Source organism: Mustela erminea, chromosome 15 (genome assembly GCF_009829155.1).
Source record: "Mustela erminea isolate mMusErm1 chromosome 15, mMusErm1.Pri, whole genome shotgun sequence".
Taxonomy (NCBI): Eukaryota; Metazoa; Chordata; class Mammalia; order Carnivora; family Mustelidae; genus Mustela; species Mustela erminea.
In genome coordinates, this window is record NC_045628.1 from 81010497 (window position 1) to 81035954 (window position 25458).

The 25458-nt window shown below is 43.8% G+C and overlaps 2 protein-coding genes across 4 annotated transcripts in view; one reads left to right on the top strand and one right to left on the bottom strand.

The window, feature by feature from the left end:
• Positions 1-25458, top strand: part of SPATA13 (spermatogenesis associated 13) — a 338234-nt gene that overhangs the window by 64228 nt on the left and 248548 nt on the right. The gene's annotated exons all lie outside the window — the stretch shown is intronic.
• LOC116574586 (DDB1- and CUL4-associated factor 13-like) lies at positions 14300-16165 on the bottom strand. Its single transcript, XM_032315394.1, has one exon. It carries the CDS (start codon positions 15716-15718, stop codon positions 14381-14383), a length of 1338 nt encoding a protein of 445 aa, XP_032171285.1. The 5' UTR covers positions 15719-16165; the 3' UTR covers positions 14300-14380.

Genomic DNA, 25458 nt, shown 5'->3' on the forward strand with positions numbered 1-25458 from the left:
TTGTCAGCTTCCCCGTCTTGCCTGGCAGGAGGAAAGCCTGGTGGGAGCAGAACTCGTAGGTGGAGACTTGACACTGTCACTCCTGAGAGAGCGCAAATAGTCGAAGCTGATTCACAACTTCTTCCAAGTTTAATGATCTGAAAACAGGTTTAAACGGTTCAACTTGCAAATCAGAATTTTAAAACATGGCAAATGCTCAGAAATTCCTTTCTATTATCAACTTGCATAAAAGGGAACTTTTTTATTCTCAGTAGGAAGCCTTGGATCTCAAAAGCAATGCTGATTTGAATTTGGTCCTTCCTTCTTTGTCTTTTGCTGCTCTGTCAACTAGAGGGATAGATGAGTCACCTACAATTTTTTTTTTTAAGATTTTTATTTATTTCACAGAGATCACAAGTAGGCAGAGAGGCAGGCGGAGAGAGGGGGAAGCAGGCTCCCTGCTGAGCAGAGAGCTGATGCGATGAGGGCTTCATCCCAGGACCCTGGGATCACTACCCAAGCCGAAGGCGGAGACTTAACCCACAGAGCCACCCAGGTGCCCCCACCTACATGTATTTATTTGTCTTTAGTAAGTTGCCATGTGTGTGATTGGGAGTGGGGGGACTTCTGTAGTTGGCTCTGGTCCTGTGTTTTCTCCGCCAGAACTTGGTTTTCTGGCAACTATTAACGCTGTTATCAGCAATGCCATGTTTGCCCCAAGAAAGCACACTTCCAGTCACCTCTGGTGCTGTCCTCACGTAGGAGAGGCTGAACCCTGATCTGTCTCTCTTGGGTTGCCATTCTGTGTCAAAGCATGGTGAAGGTCTTCTGATAGTGGAGCCGAGGCTACGTGCCATTGCCCTAGAAACAAGGAAGACTGCAGACCAGACGATGTTTGGCCAATCCCAAGCAACTTCTCATTAGATTTGCACCCCCAGCAATTTCTCTGAATTGTCACTAAAACCCAATCAGCAGACATTCCTGAAACACAGGGTGGAGAGCCTGGGTGGCCAAACCAAATGACAAGGGCCCGCTACTCCAGATAAACTGGATAGACCGTGTGAGCTGGGATGGAGTGGAAATAGGTCAAGTCTGTCCACTTAGCTTGACTCAGCCCACAGCACGCTCCAAACGCACCAGAAATTTTGGAAAGCTCGTTTCTTGTAATAAAAGTAACATGTTTTCTTTGTAGAATCCCCTGGCAGTTTCAAAGTTATAGATGACTGGGATTTTCAAAATAATGGGTTTTCAACCTGAATTTTGGATATAAATGTTTTATTTTTATTTTTGTTTTTGTTTCTCTCTCTCTCTCCCTCTCCCTCTCTTTCTTTCTGATTAAAGCCCATTTTCCTTTTAAAGCCCATTTTCCTAACTGAAAATTTTTGGCCAGGTACAGATTAGCGTAGTCTGATGCTTATGTCAAAGTTGAATGCCTTAGAATCAGAATCTCACATTTAAATAGCCCTGGTATAAAAGACGTTCTATAAAACCAAATAAAAAAGTCGGTATCAGTTTTGTCAAATAGCTTGTAGATGAAAGCCCTAAAGAAAATAGAAACACAGACAAGTCTGGAATTGGGTTAGGGAATCATGATGGTGGTAAGAAAATGCTTTCTTTTTAGTTTTTCGATTCCCCCTCCCCGCCCACCCCATCCCGGCTCATAATTTCATGCCTCCAAACTTGGACGGAAAATGCCCATTAGAGAGTAGAAAAATGGGAGGTATGGGCTGGGCCTGGGGAAAGACAGACATTAGCATGGATGGTGGATCCGGGCGACTGGCTTAGTCTCATTCACTCAAGGAGATGGTCACACGTGCACTGTGCCTAAAATGAAAGAGGGAAAGAGCAAGATAGGTAAAGGGAGGCTGTTGTCTCCTGAGAACAGAGCAGAGGGGACTTGGGACCAACCTCAGTGCTGCAAAGGCCAGTGGGAATCAGAGTGAGTTGTCAAGGTCAACATTACTGCCTTGATACGCAGCCTTCATCTTTATATCATTTCATTAGAAAATTTAGTTGGGGGCGTCTGGGGTGGTTGAGTGGGTTAAGCACCTGCCTTCGGCTTGGGTCATGATATCAGGGTCCTGGGATTTAGTCCTGCACCGGGCTCCCTGCTCAGTGGGGGGCCTCCTTCTCCCTCTCCTGGGTACACCCCCTGCTTGTGCTCTTTTATTCTCTCTGACAAATAAATAAATAAAATCTTAAAAAAAAAAGTTTAAAAAGCACAAATGGGGAGGAGGAGGCATGTATTTATAACACTGCAGTTTTTAAAGCACAGGAGGTTGCTGGATGAAACCATTGACTGCTCTCCTCACAAGTCACGTGGGTGTGAGGAGCGAGGGCACATCCACACGTGTGCTCTAATTTATCATTTCACAAAACTGGCTCCCAAGTAGTCATTTGTGTGCTGACTATCAGGGCAGCTTCCTGAATTAACTATAGGACAGACCTTCTCAAGATGTATTGGGCACAGATACAATCCAAGCAGCTTGACTAACATGGGAATTCCCAAGCATCAACCCCAGAGGGGCTGCTCTACTTGGCCAGTGGTGGAGCCCGGGAATCTGCATTTTATCAAGCCCTCCCCATTGATTCTGACACCAGTGCTCTGAGAACCCCACTTAGAGAAGTACCCCCTGGGAACATACAGTTAAGAAAAAAAAATGGGTTCTTCAGAGGTCTACTATTTTTTTTTTTTAATTTTTAATGTTTTAAAAACCTGTTTGTGTAAGTCATCTCTACACCCAACATGAGCTCGAAGTCATGACCCCAAGATCAAGAGTCGCATGCTCTTCTGGCTGAGCCAGCCGGGCGCCCCAGCCACTGTTTGTTTAGATCACATGTTCAAAGCATTAACAACAGTCTGGAACTTGATAGGAAGATGCAAACGTGGTATGAAATACGGCGTGTCTTTGTTAATAATGGCAATCACGGCTTAGTTGACTGGGGCATACGAACGCATTAAATCTCGGGACACCTGGTTGGCTCAGTGGGTTAAGCTCAGCTCAGGTCATGATCGCAGGGTCCTGGGATCGAGTCCCACATCAGGCTCCTTGCTCATCGGAGAGCCTGCTTTCCTCTGCTTCTCCTGCATGTGCTCACTCTCTCTCTCTGACAAGTAAATAAATGAAATCTTAAAAAAAAAAAAAAAAACCCACATTAAAACTCAAGTACTTGCTTTTGGTGTTGGCAAGGTCCTTTCTCTTCTTCAGCTTTATGTTTGTAGATAGAGAGATGCCAACAGCCTAGCAGAACTTTCTCCATAGTCCCCTTCTTTTGCTCAGCAGCACATTAATCCTCTGCTCCACCTTAGCTGCCTTACCGCGGACATTTGCTTTGGCAATGACACATGTGGGGCTCGAGAGGAAAGATGCTTATGTGATGATACAATCTACTTTTTTCCCCTTCTGGTTTTACCAAGCTATAATTGATATACAATATTGTATGTGTTTAAGGTGCACAGCATAACAACTTGATACCTTATGAAATAAAAACTATAAGTTTACCTTATTAATACATTTTTTGTAAAAAAAATTATAATTATTTTCTTGTGAAGAGAACTTTTAACATCTACTACCTTAGCAGCTGTCAAATAATGTTTTGTTTTGTTTTTAAATCAAACACTGGGGCTCCTGGGTGGCTCTGCCTTTGGCTTGGGTCTTGATCTCCAGGTCCTGGGATTGAGCCCCAAATTGGACTCTCGGCTCAGTGGGAAGTCTGCTTCTCCCTCTGACTCTCACTCTCTCTTTCTCTCAAATACATAAACAACAACAACAACAAAAACCTTAAAAAAATAAATAAAAAATAAACAAGAAGTCATACTCTCTGCTAGCTTCTCCCAACTCAGGGGCAGTGGCCCCTGTTTGAGAGATTCAGGTAATTGCTTGTCTGCTCGGGGCAAAGAGAAGGTTCCATCTTCCAGATTCTGGGCCTTGATTGCATGATAGTTACAAAAACACATACAGGTACTGAACACATGTTTATGTGAGTACACATCACATGTGCACACATACACGGAATGTTGGGTCCACTGGTAATTTCCAGATGGGAATCCATAGTCAATAGCTCCGAGAAAAAGAGCATGCCTCTCTGGAGGATGGAGTCTTCAGTGAATTGTCTCTTGTAACCTTAAGTGGGGGAGTTTTTTGTTTGTTTGTTTGTGGACTTATTCCAGAGGGGAAGGATAGAACCCTGGACAAGAACAACTCATAGTGAAAGGTCACATTTTTGTCACTCTGTGCTGACTCATCACACATTGAGATCGTCTCATAAATGCCCTTCCTGACAAAAATGGAAAGGACACTAAGTGGAAAAAATGAAATCACCCTCAAGACAAAGGTTCCAAAAAGGACAGATTTCTCAACCTTGAAAATGTGGTTGTTTTTTCCCCCATGTATGGCACCGCTACAGATGAGAGGATGGACTGACACGGTAGAGCGTGTCCCATTGCCCAGAGGGCCGTAATGTGATGTAGGCAGGCTAAGCATTGCTATTTCTGTGTTTTGGGCCTGGTGGGAAGATGGAGGCCCTGCAGGTAGAGGGCAAGGCTGGCCTTGTGGCCCCTCAGGGCTCACCAGCTGTCCCAGGGCTACCGCCCAGCCAGCCCGGTGGGTCTCTGCTGCCTTTTAAGAACCTCTCTTTATTTCTGCTTTCCTTTGTTTTTTTTTTTCCCCTGGAACTTGTTCTTGAAAAATAAAATCCAGGGCTAACACTTCCCTCCTAAAATGACACCTTCTTTTTTTTTTTTTTTTTAAGATTTTATTTTTAAGTGATCCTTGTACCCATTGCTGGGCTCAAGCTCACAATCCCGAGATCAGGAGCTCCACCTGCTGAGCCAGCCAGGCGCCGCCAACATGACATGACTCTTCTTACCGTCACTTGATATCTATATATGATTTGTATTATTCATTATCAAACCTTTTATATAAGTTTCTTTGGCATGCTTCTTGGAAATTTCTATGTAAAAAATTGTTTTCCTTTTAAAACTGATTTATTTCTTTCTATCAGATTAGGAGATTTATGCATTTGTTTTCCAGAAAGTTTAGAGCTCAGTGATTTGATTTTCATGTTCAGCGATGGCTTTTCTATTAACCTAAATTAGTTTCTACCCCTTTTATGAGGTTTCAAATTGTGTATTTCAGCTTTATTTTATATGCACCTTTTATCATGAGCCAGAGCTGCTTGGAAATAGGTAGGGTGTGTGTATACATTTTGAATAAACACTTTCTGCCCTGAGTTTAATTTGCTATAAAATAAAAACACCGAACACCTTATATAAAGCTGCAGTATTATTAAATGAAATTGGGTGGGTCACATAATACATGTTGTTTTGTTTTGTTTTGTTATTACAAATACTGTAAAAGCAAATCTTGTAGCAGAAGAAATCTAGGGTATGAAACAACACTGTAAAGATGACCCGGCTTCATGAGAAAGGGTGCTAGAAGAAAACCAATGTGCAAGGGAAGCTGAGAAGTTAGATGGAGGAACTCTGAAGTGTAATTTCAGTTTGAATTATCTCTAAGCAATCTATATGAAATACCCTGAAGGAAGGGGAAAAAGTCAGCACGCAGGGGTGTAGTCATTCGTGGTTTCTCCAGGCTCTCAGCTTTGGTGGGCTGCCCTCTGGATCCAGCATCCTCCAAGACGGAGGGATTGGCTGTTCAGCAGATGTGAGCTTTTGGACAAACTGATTCCACTGGGGGCCTCCCTTTGTGAATCTGCAAAATGGGATCATACTACTTACTTCATCGGGAGGTGCTGACAGTTTCACAGAGTGACTTAGGAGAAGAAATTCACACAGTGAGCCTGACTCACTATTCCCTGAAATCTGAATTCTACCTTGTAAAAAAGGGAAAGTGTGGCATTCTCAGTTTCATCCTAAATCCAGGGTAGAGCCCTGTATTCAATTCTTACCAAACATGTTTGCTGGAGTATATCACACACACCGAAAATCGCACAAGTCTTTACACAGGCAGCTGCTGGGATTTTCACAAAACCAACACAATCATGTATTAACACTGAGATCAAGAAACAGCCCCCAGATACTCTTCTCCCATCTCCTGTTGTCACTACTCTTCCCTAAGAAAGTATCCATCCACTATCTAGACTTTCGGCACCATAGATTGTGTTGCCTATTTCAGAATTTTATATAAATGGCGTTCTTGGGTGTGTACCCTTTTGTGTCGCTTCTTTCATGCAGCATAACATTGGCAAGATTCCTCCGCAGGAGGAAAGCTATAGTTTGTTGATTTTTGTGGCTGTATAGAAGTCCATTATATGATACTAAAATTTAGTTATTAATTTTACTATTGATGGAAATTGGGACTTCCAGTATGAGAGTGTTACGAATAAAGTTGCTATGAGCATTCTTTTTTTTTTTTTTTAAGATTTTATTTATTTATTTGAGAGGGACAGAGTGAGAGAGAGAGTACAAGCAAGGGGAGGGACAGAGGCAGAGGGAGAAGCAGACTCCTGCGCCAATGCGGGGGCTGATCCCAGGACCTGGAGAGAGTGACCTGAGCCACCCAGGCACCCCCGCTCTGAACATTCTTATATGTGTCTTATAGTCAGTATATATATACATCTCGATTAGATGTGTACTTGGGGATGTGAGGCTGTGCAAACTGACCAGCTTCAAAAAAAAAATCCCACCAGTTTTCCCAGGCGGTCATGCCAGTTTATGCCCCCAGTACAGGGTGGGAGCTCCTGTTCATCCTCATCAACACTTGGCATTGTCTGTCTCTTTCATTTGCTGTTCCCACTACTTGGCAGCATAGCGATATCTCATTATGCTCTTCAGTTGTATTTCCCGGGTGACTAATGCTTCTGTTGCATTGTTAACATTGCCATATATTGTTGAGATAAAATAAGATACTGACATAAAAAAAAAGTGATTCTAAACAGAGAGCAAAAACTATTAGAATCTAAACAGAATTTGATAAGCACAAATATAATGAATGCTTTTAAATATTTTTATTTTACAATTCAACAGATCTAGTACATTTAAGTAATCAAGGAGAAATAGGATCCTCGCACATTTATAATCTCCTGTAATAGTACATGATGAAATTTGTATCCTACATGTAGAGAATATAGAGAATATATAGTTTTTCCTTTTTTTTTTTTTTTTGTCCTTTAACATTTATAAAATTCAGTTTGGTACTTGATGATGGACATTTCAAGTGGTTCAAGAAAGTAGAGATTTTAGTTTGCACCATCGGCCTCTGATCAAAATCCAATCGAATTAGTTAAATTACATAGAGACCCAGTCTTAAATACTTACAAATTAGCAGGCACTCTTATCGAGTATCCACAGAGCAAAGAGGAGGTTGAGGATGAAGTTTCAAGTTAGCTAGCAAACTTTAAAACTAGGAGACCTGGCTGGTTCACTAGGAAAACTGTGCAGCTCTAGATCCCGGGTTGTGAGTTCTAGCCTCATGTTGGATGTAGAGATTACTTAAATACACTTAAAAAAAAAAAAAAAACCCCAAAACCAAACAAAACAAAAACTAGGTGATCCCATATCAAGTCTACGGGCTCCAGGAAAGTTGTATTTAGAGGAAATAGCCTTTGACACCTCTTCACTAGAGAAAGACTTTTAAAAATACAAGTTAGAATTCATCCTAAGAAACTGAAAGAAATATTTAGTTTCCTTCACTGTAAAATTAATAATAGCAGTGCCAGTAATAATACTAATACTACTACTAATAATACCTAAGACTGTAAGTGATCGCAATAGGTTTTAAAAATGTAATATTGTCGTCTTGCAGTTTAGGCAGTGTATTTCTTCCATATATCTGCTGTTGTTCCCCCTTAATGTGGGGCCACCATAGTCATCTGCAAGCCAAGAAGACATTGCCTGATGATTTATATTTGTGAATGTTTTCTTTTTGAACCATCTGCGTACATCAGAGATTGATATTAGCCATGAATTTATGAGAAATTGTTATAGTGTTCCTTGTATATAGAAGACATTAGAAGACAGAAAGCTGAACTTCGCTGGTAGAAGTCTAAAATCTTCCCTGGGTTTCTAGCTCCAGTGAAATCTGATAATGCTGTCTGGTCAGTTTCCCAGAGCTAAATTAACCTGCTTGACTGGTCTTCCCAGGAAACCCAACATCCTGGTTCTAAGGAAAGAATGTTGAAACAAACAAACAGCACACACACACACAATACACAACAGTCACAGAATAGTTGAGGGGTCTTATGTATTACCGGATCCGAGGCTAGCTCAGACCTTCTACCATCCCTCAGGGCCCACTTTCCCCAAGTCTTGCAACAGCAGCAAGAGGAACGGGAGCCCAGGATGGCATCCAGCCAGAGCAGCTCCCAGGCCACAGCGGGGCGCTGGCTGGGACTCCGCCTCGGGCTACAGTCTGCAAGAGCTGAAATGGTTTTTTATGCTGTCTCAGCGGAAGTTAAAAAGCCTGGATGGTAAATGTACTTTTCTGATGTATAGCTCGCAGCTTTTTTATGTGAAGATTGGCAGCTTCTAGCTCCTGTCCTGTCTGTCCACGCAGCACCTATCTTGTTGCGGCGTCCTTGTGATCCGCCACAAGGGTGTGAACAGCAGAGAGTGAGTTCCAGTCCCAGTGGACAGGTTGTGCCTGCAGAGATCTGAGTGCCTGACTTTGTCCTGACATTTTAAGTGAATGACATTATGCCTGGGGCTGGAGGTAAATCTTCCTCAGAAGCCAGATATTTCTTCTCCTGGATGTTCCTGCTCGGGCCCCCACCTGTCATGCTCCTGCCCCCATGCCCATGAACTCCAGTTTGCATCCTGTCTTGCCACATGAAACACCCCTTATGGACTCCCTCTGCCTCCCGGCTGTCACATTCCAGCAACATCTTGAAGACTTACTTACCTGTGCAGGTTCCATCCAGCTTTGACAGGTGCAGCTGACAGGATCGTGTCTCATGTTGTGTGCCCCTCAACTCCTGCTCAGGGGCTCTTGGAGGATGCCCAGGCATGGAATTCTGGGAGGAGGCATTGGGGGTACATACATGTGCAACCTGGAAAGTGGGGGGAGGTTAATCCAGGGGATGGTCAGTAAAAGGAAGTGGACAGATAAGGGTGTGTGTCCATTGTTTGAGTACAGTGGAGCCCAAGGGAGAGAATGATCCCTTTTGGGGGTGCTTCAGGGATAAGAGGGTTTGAGAAGAGACTCCATACAGGAAACATCTGAGGGAAATCCCAAGAGAAGTAGGCAGTGTCAGGGGCAGGTAGGTAAGGCATGGGTGGGGGCTGGGGACAGAGGTGGCAGAGGATCAAGCTCATAGGACAAGAGCATGCTATTAGTTGAGTTGGCGAGGACCACGGGGAAGGCAGGGGACAGGGGGACGAGTTGCTGTGATGGGCAGACAAGGCCATAGAGGCATGGCCCCAGGAGTTCCCATGATCTGTGCACAGGTGACTTTGCTGTCCCTTGCCTACTAGTGAGTCCACCCCTGCTGCAGCAGTCACCTGCCTGGGTCTCCTGCCATGTTGAGATCTGTCTCCAGCTTGTCCATGCCACCTGTGCTTGTCATCAGTTGTCTCCTTTTTTATGAACTAAAACCTTCCTAGTTGCTGGGGAGTGAGTACGGTTGTGAGTATGGCTTGGCTTTTTCCCATGACTCACTCATACTGGACCTTCAGAGCTCCTCAGGTCTCTGTTCTTAATGCATTTCCAAGTGGAAGAACAAGTGGGAGGACAAGCATGACTCTGAAAGATCTTGGGCTCTCAATGGCACAGTTGGATCATAAAGTGTTTGTTTCTTGATTGTCATTAAGAATTGATCTATGTTTTTTGGCTCTTTTTAGTTCTTTTATTTTTATTTAAATTCAGTTAACATATAATGTGTTATTGGTTTCAGAGGTGGAGGTCAGAGATTCATCAGTTGTATAGAACACCCAGCGCTCATTACATCACGTGCCTCCTCAGTGTCCATCACCCCGTTACCCCATCCTCCCAACCCCTCCCCTCAAGCAACCCTCAGTTTCCTTCCTATGATTAAGAGTCTCTTAGAGTTTGTCTCCCTCTCTGATTTCATCTTGTTTTATTTTTTCCTCTCTTCCCCTATGATCCTCTGTTTTGTTTCTTAAATTCCACACATCAGCGAGATCATGTAATTGTTTTGAGTTACCCTCTAGTTCCACCCACGTCATTGTAAATGGCAAAGATTTCTTTCTTTTTTTTTTTTTTTTTGAATGGCTGAGTAGTATATGACCTTATGTTTAAATTCAGAATGGACCAGGTTCATTCAGGTATATTTATGTTCAGGTACGTAGATCTGATATATAACATATATATAATATAGTTGTTATCTTGGTTTTGTTTTTGCTTTTATTTTTAATTTGTTATAGGAGGCAGGCAGGCAGATTGCTGGGAGCCTCGGCCTTGGCCAGAGCAACTCTGCCTGACTCCCCCTTTCCAAATAAAGACCAGTTTCCACATCTGCTGTCTTGATGACTGGGGGAGATGAGAAGTATAAAAGGATCTTGTTTCAAGGAACTCTTTGGATGCAGTAGAATGTGATGAAATTTCTCTATAAAAGACACATTTTACAAGCAGAATATAAATATTCAGTGTCTGGGCCTTGGAGCCCACAGCTTTCCTTTGGGAGGGCAAGTCAACAACAGCGAGCCTGCTCCGTCAGCTTTTCCCTCCCTCCCTTACAGGTTCCTTGTCTTGCTCACAGCCCTGCCTGGCTTGTTATTTATTATGAGACATGTCTCCTGTTTGCCATGGAAAATTGTTCCACTGAGCTTCCTGTAGGGATATTTTGGGACTAAGAACCTTGGCTTCCTCTTTTTTTTCCCCCCTACCTTGCGTAACAGCTCTGATTCTCAAATCTTTGGAATTTTCTGTCTCCCCTGCTGTCCATTAATCTGTAAGATAGCAAGTCTCATTCAGCACCCTGTTTGAAGCTTATGGGACCAATCTGTACCTACAGCACAAAGTTATTTACCTCTGTGATATTTTTTTTCTTCTAGATTTATTACAGACTTTTACTGTAGATATAAAACATCCAGTGTTTGGGGAGCAAGAGTATTCTGTTTACTCGTGTTTTATCATCACAAAATGCAGAAAATGTCTTGTATAAGTTCAGTTTGCATAAAGTTTCAGAGCTAGAGCCTGCCTGATATGCCTCCTCAAAGCTTACTTTGCCCTGTTTTCCATTAAACGGGGATATGATTTTGACTCCCCCCCCCCTTTCATAAAGCAGTGCCATGATCGATAAAGGATGAATGATCAAATTTGGAAAATCAACGCATTTAGATGCAAGTATCTGGTGAACCGTAAACCACTGACACTCCCTCTTACCCACTAACCATTGTTGCATGACTGATTTGCCAGGGGTTCCTGCATATTAGTAATCAGGTAGCAGTGACCTGTGGGAAATAAGCACTAACACCACCCATTAGAGGTGTGAAATTCAGTGAGCTGTTTTGGGCCTGGGCTTCAACTTTCTTACCTGGAAATGTGGAGGGTGAACTAGTTCAATGCCTAAGCACCCTTCTAGATCTTTCTTGAGAGTGGGGGTGTCGAGTTCAGGATAGTCTTCTCTCTACGGCCACTAGATGTTGATGTTTCTGGGAGACCTGGCGATCCTTCCTGCTGGTCTTCCTGGCTTCGTCCTCTCTGGGAGCATCTGAATCCTGCTGATGGGAAGACTCCATGCTTTGGTTTCATGTTTATAATATTTAAGAGCTGGTGACTCAGGCATTGCCACTCAGACGAGAATTTCAAGAGACACCCAAACAACCCCCTAGTTTTTTCCTGATGTCTCTTTGGAACCTGACTGGGAACCATCCCACTTCCAGGAATGGATCGTTGTGTGTGCTGTGGAAGTGGAATTTACAATGATTTTTCCAACATCGATGAACCAAGACAGGAAGAATTATTATGGATGATTTATATGCTTTAGGTGTAGACATCTTTAAAAATGAAATAGTCACAGGCTTAGCCTCTGTTCAGCGTCTGCCTGAGGCTCCTGCATAGCTTTGCCTGGGCTGGGTCACTCCAAATAATGGGCGCCCTGTGTTGCGGGGCAGCCTGGCGAAGGAGAGAGGGGAGACGTGGAGGAGGATGTGAAGAAGCCCACAAAGAGTAATCACTTCAAGGAGAGCACGACAGATCCCTCCTACGCTACTTCCATCGTGGGAAAGTTCGAGGTTCCCATCACATCCTATCCCAGCAGCCCTGGTGTGGTAGACCACTGGTTCCTTTCGCCAGGAAAGGAGGAAAATCATTCAAGGGAATTTAAAGAGAACATCAAATCCATTTGCAATAATCTTGGAGAGGTAGGTGTCAAGTTTGGCAAATTAAGTTCCATTCAATTTTTAAGTTGTTGAGTGGGAGGGGCTTCTGAGAAGTAACTGCCAAGTGCAAGTGTCGATGGTAAGGGTGTTGGAAATACCAGCATGCCCAGCCATAACGTTCCAGTTTAGTGTTGGGGGAAATTGTACGATAGCGCGAGAAACCTAGTCCTGATCAGTCACGCAATTATGGCATTAACTTCTTGTGGTAATATGTTCTCTGACATTAAAAAAAAAAAAAAGTAGATTTATCCAGGTAATCTTTCAGAAGGTGGTTATTATAACTATCATTTTACACCTATAATTCAAAATTTTTATGAACAACCTAATACAAGTTGCTATGATTCAAAATTTACATGCCAAGAAAGCAAATGTTGTGCCCTGTCTTACTTTACATAGCATTTGAGGTTCAGATCAGCAACCCTATGATTTTCCCTTTTGCCCAGTAACAAAGATGGCATCAATAATCTCAAAAATTACTTTCCAACTCTACGTATTCTTGAATATTCTAACAACAAGTCAAGTAGGCTTGGTGGAAATTCATTTCAGTGGACTAAAGAGGTTAGTCTGTCTACTCCCACAGACCCAGAAAAAGCAGTTGTGCTGTATTAAATGAACAACCTTGGCAATGTCATATCTTATTATGGAAAGCGGTTTGGGATGAAAGGAGTGATAAAGATCACATGCTAACATTAGTGGTTTGAACAATTTAGGGAGCATATTAACAATAGGTTTTACTAATGTGAGAGGCCAACACTGCTCTCAGTGAAAAGCCCTCTCAAGACCCCGTAACTAGTGTTTGCACGGGGAAGATGGGATAGAGGGAGCTCCTCCACATTTCATGGATGCTAAAACAGTCGAACAGAGGAACTGAGTCACTTTTTACCAAATGAGTAAATAAGACAAGTTAAACATGTAAACGATGAAGGAATAGAAGGTGAGCCTGAACAGCTTCACTGCAGTGTCTGTGGTATACCTACCTGAAAGTACTTTGGGATCCATTTGGAGGTGCTTTGGGGGTTCCAGAAAGGGGCAGATAGGGAAAGCTTAAGCATCTGACTAACCCAGTAGATTGGCGTTTGGACTTTCAAAGTAGTAACAGAATAAAGTAGTAACAGAATAACAGAATAAAAGAATAACCTTAGAGCTGTTACTCCTTATCCATACAAGAGGTATGTCGAATTAAATCTGCCTCCTACACCCTCCCATAGCGCTCAGCTCTCGAGCGGAGAGGGCACTCTTCATTTCTTGCTTAGCGCTGTGTCTCCCCCTCCAGAATTTCAGCTCTGTGGGTGTGGTGGTGCTGTCTGATGGTTCGTTGTTGGGCCCTAAGTGCCTAGCTCAGTAGCCAGCACATAGGAGGAAAATACACATCCGTGTTGTGAATGGAAAGGACAGTCTGTTTTAGCACTCGTCTTCTGAATCGTGCATTCCCAGTACTCTAAGAACCGTTGCCTATTTCCATGTGCTCTGGTGACTTTGTTTTGGGAGAGGACCCCAGACAAGAATAAGCAAGTTGCCCTGTGTTTCTTTTTTTTTTTTATAATGCTGAGAAAAGGATGTTTTATTATCTTAACTTGACCATAAATTATAATGATTATTTATAAAAGTTATATAAATGCAACTTGATTATCTTTAAAGTCTCAAAGAGCCAAATATAAATAAAGCACAGAAAATTAAATGAATTTTTAAAAGTTCTGACAAAATTTTTCCACGCATTATATGTAATCACTGGAAGAATCATTGCAATAATTACCCAAAGTAATACTAAAGACAACAAAAGACATGTTTGGTCATAAACATAAATTCAAATGTACAGTATACCTACAATAATAGATCAAAGTGTATCTGCAATTTCTAGCAGTAATAAACATGTTAATTGGCAATACTGTATTCTTCAATGAAATAAGCAAGCAGATAAAGGATAAAATGTTGGATAGTTTTATCAACCAGGCCATCTTTCAGGACAGTTTTTCAGGGTAGTGTTCTACACATGGAACTGAGCTGTTTGTCATTATTCTAGAGCCAGTACTTTATTTGCACAGTCTGCACATCAAAATATAACAAATAATTATACATCAGGATTGGTAGGAATACCAAGTGTTATTTCACAACTGCCACTACGTGTTTCTTCTTTTCTGACACAATTGCCACAGATCCAGGCTTGCTATGTTTGAGACGATTCACCTCCTTTTGTCGGCGAGCTTCCTTCATGATCTGCTCTTCCTGGATCTGGCTGTAGATAGATTTTGGTAGATGCCGGTGATGAGCAATGCGTTTTATATGTGGATGATGCTGAAATTTCTCCTTCAACTTCTGATTATAATCTTTGGCTGCTTTTTCTTGTGATGTAAGCACACCCAATTTTTCAGAAGCATTAGCTTTCCACAGAGGAATGTTCATTTCATTAGATCCACACATAATATATTTGCTGTCAGAAGTCCATTTTACACAGATAACATGTTGCATTCTCTTTGTGTGATAGACTTCCCTGTTTCTACTTTTGTCCACAGGAAAGATACGAATAGATTTATCAAAACTAGCAGACACAAACTCTTTCCCAGTGGGAGAATAATCCACATCAAGCACCGCAGACACGTGATCCATATGTACCATTACAGGAGTGTCCAGCGCACGCATATCAAACGTATACAAGTTGTAATCTTCATTTGCTGCAGTAAAAATGAAAGCTTCCATAGGGTTCCAACAAATTGTATTTGTTCTCATATCTAAGATGACCTTTTTCAGAGGAGTAGCTTGCCTCATATCATATAGTACTATATTCCTGTCAGAAGCACAACTTCCCAAGAGAAATGTCTCAATTGGGTTAAATTTAACACTACTTGTACTGTCGAATCCCCAGGTCATTGAACAGATAAGCCTTGTTCTTTGTTCATCCCAAATGTCTACTTGCTGTCCACATGTGGCAAAAACCGCTTCTTTCCAGTGATGATCAATTCCTGTATACACTGTCTTTCCTAATATTGTATGTAATGGTTCTTCCTCTTCTCTGTGGCCCGGCCCATCCATTTTCCATTGCTTCACAGTTTTGTCATCGCCAACAGTAAAAAAAGAAGTCCCACAAAAGCGAGTACATACTCCTCGTACAAAACCTTCGTGGGCTTGTATTGTACGGATACATTTCCGTTTAGTCAAGTTCCAAATTCTAACCTCTCCATCACATGCCCCAGAAAGGACAGTAGCCAGGCTCTTTGGATGCTTTGCCAAGCAACTGACTCCATCTCGGTGACCATCCAGAGAAGCAAGGAATGGTTTTGCAAATACCCGTTCCAGTTTGGTAGCATTGGAAGCTCTAACATATTCTCGTGGGACCTCAAAAGGATGTAAGGTAGGATCATAGTTTCTTGGAACTCTTTGTAAGTCCAGTTTGGTTTCGGGGACATAGTTGTCAGGGTTCCGGCTCAGCATCTTCACCTTCATTTTGGCTGCTAGTTGCCCCCGAGCCCCTCAAGCCTCTCCTCCGCGTTTGGATTACCACCGCCTTCTCAGACACATGCTACTTCCGCTTCTTCAATACTACTTCCTGTCATGCGCCCTGTGTTTCTGATAAGATCTGAACCACTCAGGTCACCAGTCTCACTGTGCTCCTTAGATTTTCCCGAGATAAAAGGGGAGCCGTCTTCCTTATCCACCAGGCTTCCCGAGGAAGGGGAAATGGAACTTCTTAGACTCGCCCCCTCTCTGGCCTTTGGCACCTGCCATCCCCCTGCAGCTGCTGGTCTTCTTGAGGCCGTCCTCAGCTTTCTCTCTCAGCCGGTGACGGGGTGTCTTCACTTCACTTCCGGGGAGTGGCCTTCTCTCATTCTCCAGAGGAGAGGCCCTCCGCAAAACCTGACGGCCTGTCTGACGGCATCCACGTCAGACCAGTTGCTCTGAGGCATTCTACAGGAATGTCTAAATGTTGAAAGCACTGAAAATTCTGGTTCAGGGCAGAGAATTGGATGTATTGGGACATAAACTCTTTTTCTTTGTCCTCCTGGTCTACCCCATTCCTACTGCCTTCTCCCCAGCCTTCAACCAGAGATGTAGAGTCCTGAGATGGAGAGCCGTAGCCTTTTGGATTCTCCACGCCACATGTGTCCTTACTTTCTCTTCTCTGCATGCAATGACGCTACACCAAGGCTGCCGCTGGGGTAGGAGAGAAGGTTCACAGCCCGCCCCCACACCCCCAGCCTCGGGGTCCGGGAGGACTGAAAGGAAGTCAGACTGAGGTTTACTACACCAGATCCCCTTCCTCCGTTTTCCTGTGATCTCAGCGCCTGGGGTGACGGCCAGACCCCACCTTGCTGTATCTTCGTTCTGCGGATGCTGTGGCAAAGGGCTGTAGAATGCAAGAAGGAACGTTCATGGTCAGATTCAGACTTGGCGAGCTGCTACCAACATAGCAAAATGAGCGCCTCTAGGCTTCATCCTGGAAGAACTCCCATTTCCCCACACTCATGGCCTCCCCGCCTCAGGCCACATCAGAGGGTTGGATCTTTATATTTGTTTCTCTTTGCATACTCATAATGCCTCATAAATTGAGTTTTTGCTGACCGTGAAACAAAACCCAGAAAGCTGACTTTGGATGACATCTTTTAATCATAAGGGGAATGTAGAATTCCAGTGTAGAAGGCTGTCCATAACCCACTACCTGGTATTATTGTGTGGGTATCAGATTAGAATAACACATGGTAACAGCAAACTCACTGTGCTGCTCAGACTGCTTAAACCTTTTAAATCCTATGGGCTCATTTAATCCTCACCACAATATTTTGAGTAGGTAATTCTAATATCTCCATTTCACAATTAAGGAAACCAAGGCAAAATAGAAGGGCATTAAACTTCCTAGGGAGGGTGGCTTTTGTTCTATATAGGATAGAAAAATAGTTCACACGTTGAAGCTTTGTCTTTGTGTTATGAAGGCCACTTACTGTTAAAATAATAATTAATAACCTGATTAGAGATTCTTTTTTTTTAAAAGATTTTAATTTATTTATTTGACAGACAGAAATCACAAGTGAGCAGAGAGGCAGGCAGAGAGAGAGAGGAGAAAGCAGGCTCCCTGCTGAGCAGAAAGCCCGATGCGGGGCTTGATCCCAAGACCCCGGGATCATGACCCAAGCGGAAGGCAGAGGTTTTAACCCACTGAGCCACCCAGGCGTCCTGAGATTCTTTTGCAAAAAAAGATTTTATTTATTTACCTGAGAGAGCAAGCGAGAGAGGAGCAATGGGAAGGGGCCAGAAGAGGGAGAAGAAGACTCCCCGCTGAGCAGGGACCCCCCCCTCCCCCCAATCCCAGAGCCCTGGGATCATTACCTGAGCCAAAGGCTGAAGCTTATCTGACTGAGCCACCCGGGGCGCCCCTGATCAGAGATTCTAACAAAGAAAATATCAGTAACTTTCTTGGTTTGAAAACCTAGGTTTGGAAAATGCCTACATAATTATGAAATTAAAATAATTTATTAATTGCTTATCTTGATAAAACCATGCCAAATTAGTAAAGAATAGCTAATTATTTGGGGAATTATCTAATTATTTTTTTTAAAGATTTTATTTATTTATTTGACAGGCAGAGATCACAAGTAGGCAAAGAGGCTGGCAGACAGAGAGGGGGAAGCAGGCTCCCTGCTGAGCAGAGAGCCCGATGCAGGGCTCAATCCCAGGACCCCGAGATCATGACCTGAGCCGAAAGCAGAGGCTTTAACCCATTGAGCCACCCAGGCCCCCCTCTAATTATTTTTCTAATGATTTATGTAGAGGCAGTTTTTAAGATATGAGGCAGTAAAATTTATTTTTAACAAAGTTTCTAGAATATCTTCAACACCATATACATTACTTTTGAAAACTTCACTAGCAATGCCACTGTCGCTTTTACAGACTCGTGAGCTCCTCGGGACAAAGACTATGGTGTATTTAGTGTTATAGTCACACTACCTTAGAACATGGTGAACATCAAGGAAACTGTCTTTGATCTATACAGAAAACCATTCTTATTACGAACACGACGGCTGTACCTTGCACTGTCCTTTTGATTGCTGTTCTTACTTATCACACTTGAGTCCTAATAACTGTTGGCCGTCTTCAAAGATATTGTTCACCTCCAGAATAATAGGTAACAATTTGGCTCCACTAAGTTACTTAAACTAATGCTTCACTTTCTGAGGGTCATTCCCAAAGGAGAAAGAAAGAAAGTATTTCTGGGAATCTATTATATACCAAGCACAGGTACTTTCCTTTCTGTCATCTTATTTAATTTCTCATCAGTTTTGTGACGTAAGGATAATTATGGCTCTTTTTTATAATTGAAGAAGCTACGGTTCAGAGGGATTAAGTAACCCACCCATAGTCACACAGCTAGCCAGTATGTTTTAGAACTATGATTTAACTTAGGTACCTTTGACTCAAAAGCCTACTTCACTGCTATTGTCTTAAAGAGAAGGTCCAGGGATGTTATGAGCAATAGAAACATCACTGGAGAGAGACAGAACCCACCAATCAGAATGCTGGGAAGGAGAGCACATTCATTTCCACGTGTAAATGCTAATCCGTTTGGTTACATCTGAGACCATTTTAACTGTGGCTCTTGGCAAGTTATTGCTTAATGCTGGTGCTATTCTTAGAGCTGTCAGAACTTTTAGCCCCGTGCCTACTTCTTGTGGTCCCAGAGTTCTGTTTACTGAGCACCACCCAAATGGTTGTGGGTCTGGGTGAGGTCGCCATCTTTTGAGAGGAGGCTGGAGGGCGGGGGTGGGGTTGATCAGGACGGGGACAACTTAGGGTGGTAGGTGAACATGATGGAATTTTCACTCAGATGGGCTGGCCTTCACCTGGACAGGGAGGATAGGAGTCCCAATCTGCAGCACACGGAGGGGCCCTGCCTTTCCTCCTCCTCTGCTTCCCAGGGCCCACATTCCTGGTCAGGCCACTTCATCTTTCTGGAAGACCCCCTCCCTTTTCTTACTTGCAAAACAGAGCACATTGGATCAGGTGACTGAAGAGCTTCAATCCAGTTCTAAGTTTCCACGTCTTTACCAGTCTGCGACTTGCGTGTCTGGGCAGAGCGCAGTAACGGGATCCGTTCAGAACCAGTCTGGTAACCTGTGCGGGATGGGAGGGCGTGTGTGCGCGTGTGTGTGCATGTGTGCATGGGCACCCATTTGCGTGTGTCATTGCTGTCTGCTATCCATTTCAGAGTCCCTCAGTAGGATTAAGTGAGGGAAGAATCAGAATTTCTACATTTTCAGGGGCTCCTGGGTGGCTCAGTGGGCTAAAGCCTCTGCCTTTGGCTCAGGTCATGATCCCAGGGTCCTGGGATTGAGCCCTGCATCGGGCTCTCTGCTCAGCAGGGAGGCTGCTTCCTCCTCTCTCTCTCTGCCTGCCTCTCGGCCTACTTGTAATCTCTGCCTGTCAAATAAATAAATAAAATCTTAAAAAAAAAAAAAGAATTTCTACACTTTCATTTGGATAGATTTTACTCTGGAAGCTGTTGCAGACAGTGCTCTAGTTGTTGCTGTTCTTACTATGGTTCTGGTCCTGCCAGGTGACAGTGTGCGGCCTTCCCACTTAGCCCAGCCACTGTGCCCTTCTGGCCCAGAGCTCGGGCCTTCGCAGGCAACGAGGACACACCTCCCACCCCTGCCTTGAGCTTCCTGCCAGCAGCCTGGAACGAATAGGCCTTGCTTGGAAGTCCAGTCAATAGGCTGTGTGTGCCTCTCTAGAGGAGCCAAACCTTTCTCGGTGGGAGATGATTGTTTTTAGAAACCACAGTTCCCTCACCAGAAGTTTCCCATATTGTATAAGTCTCGGGAGCTGAAGACCACCTTTGGCTTCTGCCACCTCACTTTTAGGGCAGGGAAAACCCCCACTCCTGCATGTGGCTGCCCCCGAGAGGCCTGGGCCATGCTTGTCTTCATGGCTGCTGATGGGACTAACACTCCAGACAGCCTGAGGCCAGCTGAACCCCTCACACCACAGGTCTGTGGTGTAATAGCAGATCATGACACTTCCACACTCGGTGCCACTGTCCTGGTGTTCCACGCAGAATAAAGTTCAAACACCAGGCCAGGACCTCTCAGAGCCTGCCTGCTCTGGCCCTTCACTCCTGTTTCCCCTTTCCCTCCCCTCCTCCTGTGTTGGCCCCTCTGTTCTAGAAGCCTTCCTCCACATACCATATGGCCCCCATGGCCTCTGGGGGAAGCCTCCTGGTCTTGGCCTTCCCTGCTCCCTTCAGTTCTCTGCTCAATGGGATCCCTCAGGCAGGTCTTTCCCAGCCACCTTACCTAAGAAAGCAGCCCCTATCCCTGTCAGTTCTCTGACTATCTGATGCTTCTTCACTGCGCTTCTCCAGAGCCTGATGTCTGGCCCAGTAGAGGATATACTCCACGTGGTGAGGACTTTGTGTTATTCTCGCCTGTATTCTCATTGCCAAACCACCATCTGGCATGGAGAGCACACTCAATAAATATTCATAGGACGGATGAGTGAATTATTGTAATTTTTGATCCATGCCCAAGTTATAAGGCCCTCCAGCCAACCACCATCCACTTCTCTTGACCCTAAGCTGATCTGGGCTCCCTCTCCCCTGGCCCAAGGGTCCCAGCTGACTAACACTCAAACATTTCTGCCCTGCCCTCTGGAATTCTCATTGCAGGAAAACACACTCCCCTCCATCATCACTAAATGTTCCTCCACCTCCTTGCCTGAGCTGAACTCTGGCTGTCACTCAAGAGCGAGCTTCCCTGAAGCTCACTCGAGTAGGATGGCTCCTTCTCCCATATCCACTCTGCCTTAGGATCAGGAAGAAGAGTTGTACCCTATCTTTGCAGCACCCAGATTCAGAAACTCAAGATTGGACTTGGCCAGCAGTCATGGAACCTCAGCCTGGGAAGAGACAGACCAAACCAAGAAGAGGCCTGGGGTTGCCATTTTCAAGATTCTGCTAAAGCAGCCTCCATTCACTTTATAAACCTAGTGCTCAGTGGATTTCTCCCATGTCATCCTGAAGATAGGATTTCAAGGCTCCCCTGGAACCCGATGGAATTGGTTGTATGTCTTTCTGTCCCCTCCCAATCGGTTATACAGACTCCCTAGTCAGAACATCTAAGTCTTAAACTTTTCCTCCTTCCTGGGCAGGATTTAACTCTGTTGTGACTTTCATGAGTAAATACCAGAACCGAGGCAGCAAATACTTAGAAATCCCACCAATCCTAGATCTCTGACTCTGGCTTCATGCTTTAAATATTTTATTTTATTTTATTTTATTTTTGAGTTATCAATACTGTTTGTAAATTGAGCAGGATTAAGTTGAATAAAAATTTATTCATTAAACTTCAGAGCATCAAAATAAGTGGCTCAATAAAAAATAAGTTATAAAGAAATATCTACCCAATATTAAGCCTAAATCGGTGTGGGTCAAAAACATAAGTAGATGGAGGAAGTTCACATAAGTAAATTCACAGCTGAATTGAAATTAGCAGTATGGGAGGCAACCTCTTCTTTCACCAACTACCTCCTGTTTCTTTTCTCAGGGAAATAATTTGGGGATAGAAAAAGCTGCTGATTTGATCAAATACAGCTTTTGCTTCAACAATTATACTTGCCAGCAACAACTATTCTGTCTTTGATCACTTATTTTGTTTTTCCTGTCATATTACCAATGCAATCATTTTTTCTACTATTTGGTCATAATCCATTACCAGATGGCACTGGCTATTGCAAAAGGGAGAAAGTTGGGAATGGGCAGGATGGAGGGGCTGCTTCCGAAAAGGACTTCAAATCTCAAGGGCCAAAGGAATGTTCCAAATTGGGGTTCACTCTAGGACATCATTCCTCTCTGCTTGAGATTTCGCAGGGCAGGGTAGAGGTCATTCTGGTAAGACTAGGCAGAGGTGACATTTGAGGGAGACTTTCCAGGTCCAGTACATAATTTAGGTTGGACATTGTCCCAGATACTGACTGCTTATACAGGGACAGAACTCAGGAACAGGGGCAGATTGCTGACAAAATTGATCCTAGTGTTGGAGTAAATAGACCAGTTAGACTTCATGTTGCAAGTTTCAGAAAACCCAACCAAATTGGGTCACACAGTGGAGGATGGGTAATGGAAATGTTGCAAGGTAATCAGACTTTATATATAGCTTGATTAGGGCCATAGCATTCCTCTGGGACTCTCCTGGCACACTCTGGTCTCCTTATACTGACTTCTTCAGGATGGTGAACAGCTACAGTAGCTCTAGGCATCCCAATGAAAGAAAGAGAGAAAAGGATGTCCTTTCCTAGAAGTCCACAGTATATGACTTATCTGGTCTGCTTCATTAGTGTTTTGTCATGTGTCCACCTTTAGCTAGTGGAATCTTACAATTAGCCTAGGCTTGAGCCTTGGGACTATATGCTTATTGCGATGGTAAATTTCATATGTCATCTTAACTGGGCTATAGGGTGTTCACAGATATTTGTTCAAACATTATTCTGGGTGCATTTGTGAGTTTTTCTAAATGGGATTAATATTTCAGTTGTAGATAGAGCAAAGCAGATTGTCCTTCCTAAGGTGGGTGGGCCTCAACCCATCAGTTGAAGGCCTAAGCAGAACAAAAAGACAGAGCCTCCCCAATGTAGGAGAGAATTCCTGCCTAATAGCCTTTGGATTGGGACATCAGCTTTTTTTTTTTCTATCTTTGAACTCAAACTGAAACACTGGCCCTTCCTGGGGCTCAAACTTGCCAGTTTTTGAACTAGAACGGCATCCTTGCCTCTCCTGGTTCTCAGGCCTTTGGACTCAGACTGCAACTCATCCATCAGCTCTTCTGGGTCTCCACCTTGCCAAATCAGGGACCAAAGGAATGGCCCTGCAGATCTTGGGACTTGCCAGCCTCTGTAGTCACACAAGCCTATCCTTTACATATTTTCTTTATATTTATATCTCTGTATGCACTATTGGTTCTGTTTCTCTGTGAACCTTGACCAATACACTTATGGTTCAGAGAAGGACTTTCATATAGTCATGAGAACTAGAGGTGCTGAGAAAACAGATGTTTTGGGCATCAGTTGGTTACCCAAATGCCTTGGGTAGCTCAGTTGGTTAGGCACCTGCCTTCCGCTCAGGTCGTGATCCCAGGGTCTTGGGACTGAACTCCACATGGGGCCTCCTGCTTGACACGGTGTCTGCTTCTCTCTCTTTCCCTCTGACCTCCACTGTTCATTCTCTCTCTCTCAAATAACAAAAATCTTAAAAAAAATGAAAAATGAAAAATTATTAAAAGAAAGAAAGAAATCTGATGCCTTAGCTGTCATAAGCTGATTGAACAGGGCAGCATTGTTTCTTTATAGAAGGGAAGTCTATGTCCCAGGAGACTCAGAGGAGCCTAGAACTCATTCTAGACACATTGGAATAGAGAGCTGCAAGACCAAAGAGCAGGAAGCCACACACAAGGGGTGGGGGGAGGGCCTGGCACAGAAGTTAGTTGGAGCTCAGCCTGCTATGGTGAACTTCAGTGGCCGGAACTCAAGTGGAATAAGAATGAGGCCACCACCATCATTGGTGCAAGGCCTGCAAGTGAGACTCCACCAGCATGGACATGTTCAGTCTTCCTAAGAAACCTGTAAAGTGGGTCTGATTATCCCTAATATACAGATGAGGGGGCAAAGGATTAGGAATCAGGTACCTTCTCCTTGCTTCTCTGAGGCAAACTCAGGAAAACAGGCCCTCACAGATGTGAACCTTGGTCCAATTCAGCCCTCTGTGATCTAGAACTTGCTCTTGTCATCACTGCCCTGCGAATTTAGACAGAGCAACCTGGCATGGGTCAGGTCAGATCTCCTATTCATCGCTGGCATTTTTGCTGCTAAAACTTTTTGTGGCTTCCGTATGTCATAGCATCTAGTGAGGAGGAGGCTCTTGGCATTGTCACCCACTTTGCTATCTTTCTGGAAGCCCGTAAGCGCTGTCTTTCTGTTGGCAAAATTCTTAACACTGCAAGACTTTAAAGATATTTGGAGTAAGGGAATTCTCTCTACATACACTTTATGACAGCTGGAAGACATGAAGACACTTTATGACTAGCTACATTAGTAGCTGGAAGACATGAAGAAATCAGGATCTGGTACCTGTGTGTCTCAATGCGTTAAGCCTCTGCCTTCAGCTCAGGACACGATCTCAGGGTTCTGGGATCGAGCCCCACATTGGGCTCTGTGCTTGGCAGGGAGCCTGCTTCCCCCTCTCTTTCTGCCTGCCTCTTAGCTTACTTGTGATCTCTCTCTCTCTCTCTCTCTCTCTGTTAAATAAATAAATAAATTCTTTTAAAAAAAAATCAGGATCTGCAGCTGGTGACAGCAGGCTATTGCTGGTTTTGTTGGCATAAATATGGGACATGTGCTTGGTATATTAATAATTCAGTTCATACGCCCTTTCCCCAATTTGCATAGAAAATAGAAGCGCACATTTCCAATCAAGGATATTAAGTAAGAATGAACTGGAGAAACGACAAAATCGAACACACCAGGATGTAAGTGACTGTCGCCGGGTAACTTTTCTTAGAAACGGCTTATAACTCACCCCAGAAAAACAAAACAAAAATATCTTGAGTTGCGGGTGCAAATTTATTTTTCTTAAAGCCCCCAAATCATTGCCAAAACCATTGTCTCTATCTAAGTGCCCATTTGCCGAACCATTTTAAATTGAAACAGTCTCTAGAATCTTTGTGCCTGAATAAACTCAATGGAGCCTTCGCTGAAAGATAAATGAGAAACCAAGCATACGTCTGAACTGGGCACACGGATGATTAATGTTCACGTCGAAGCCTAGGCAGGTTGACCACACAGTGTGTGCTCATGCGCAGGGCAAACATCAGCCACTCTGTTATATAAAGTCTTCTGGCACATCCCTCCCCTTCCCTGTAGAGACGAACTTCATAACAGGGTTGGTGTGGACTTGGCTGCCTCCCCTATGTGCCTCCCACTCATGCCCCATTCAGCCCACTGAGTTCTGGCTTGCATTCATGGTTTGGGTGAAGCTATGTTCTGGAACGTCGTCAAGGACTAGAGACTCTTTTCTTTCCCGGTCTCTGTACCCCTCTGTGCCTGTGATACTCTTGGCCGCTCCCCTGGCCTCACTTCTCTCCTTGTTTTTCCCCCAGCCTCCTAGTCAGCATCCCCTGTTGGCTCTTTTTCTTCTGCCTCCTCCA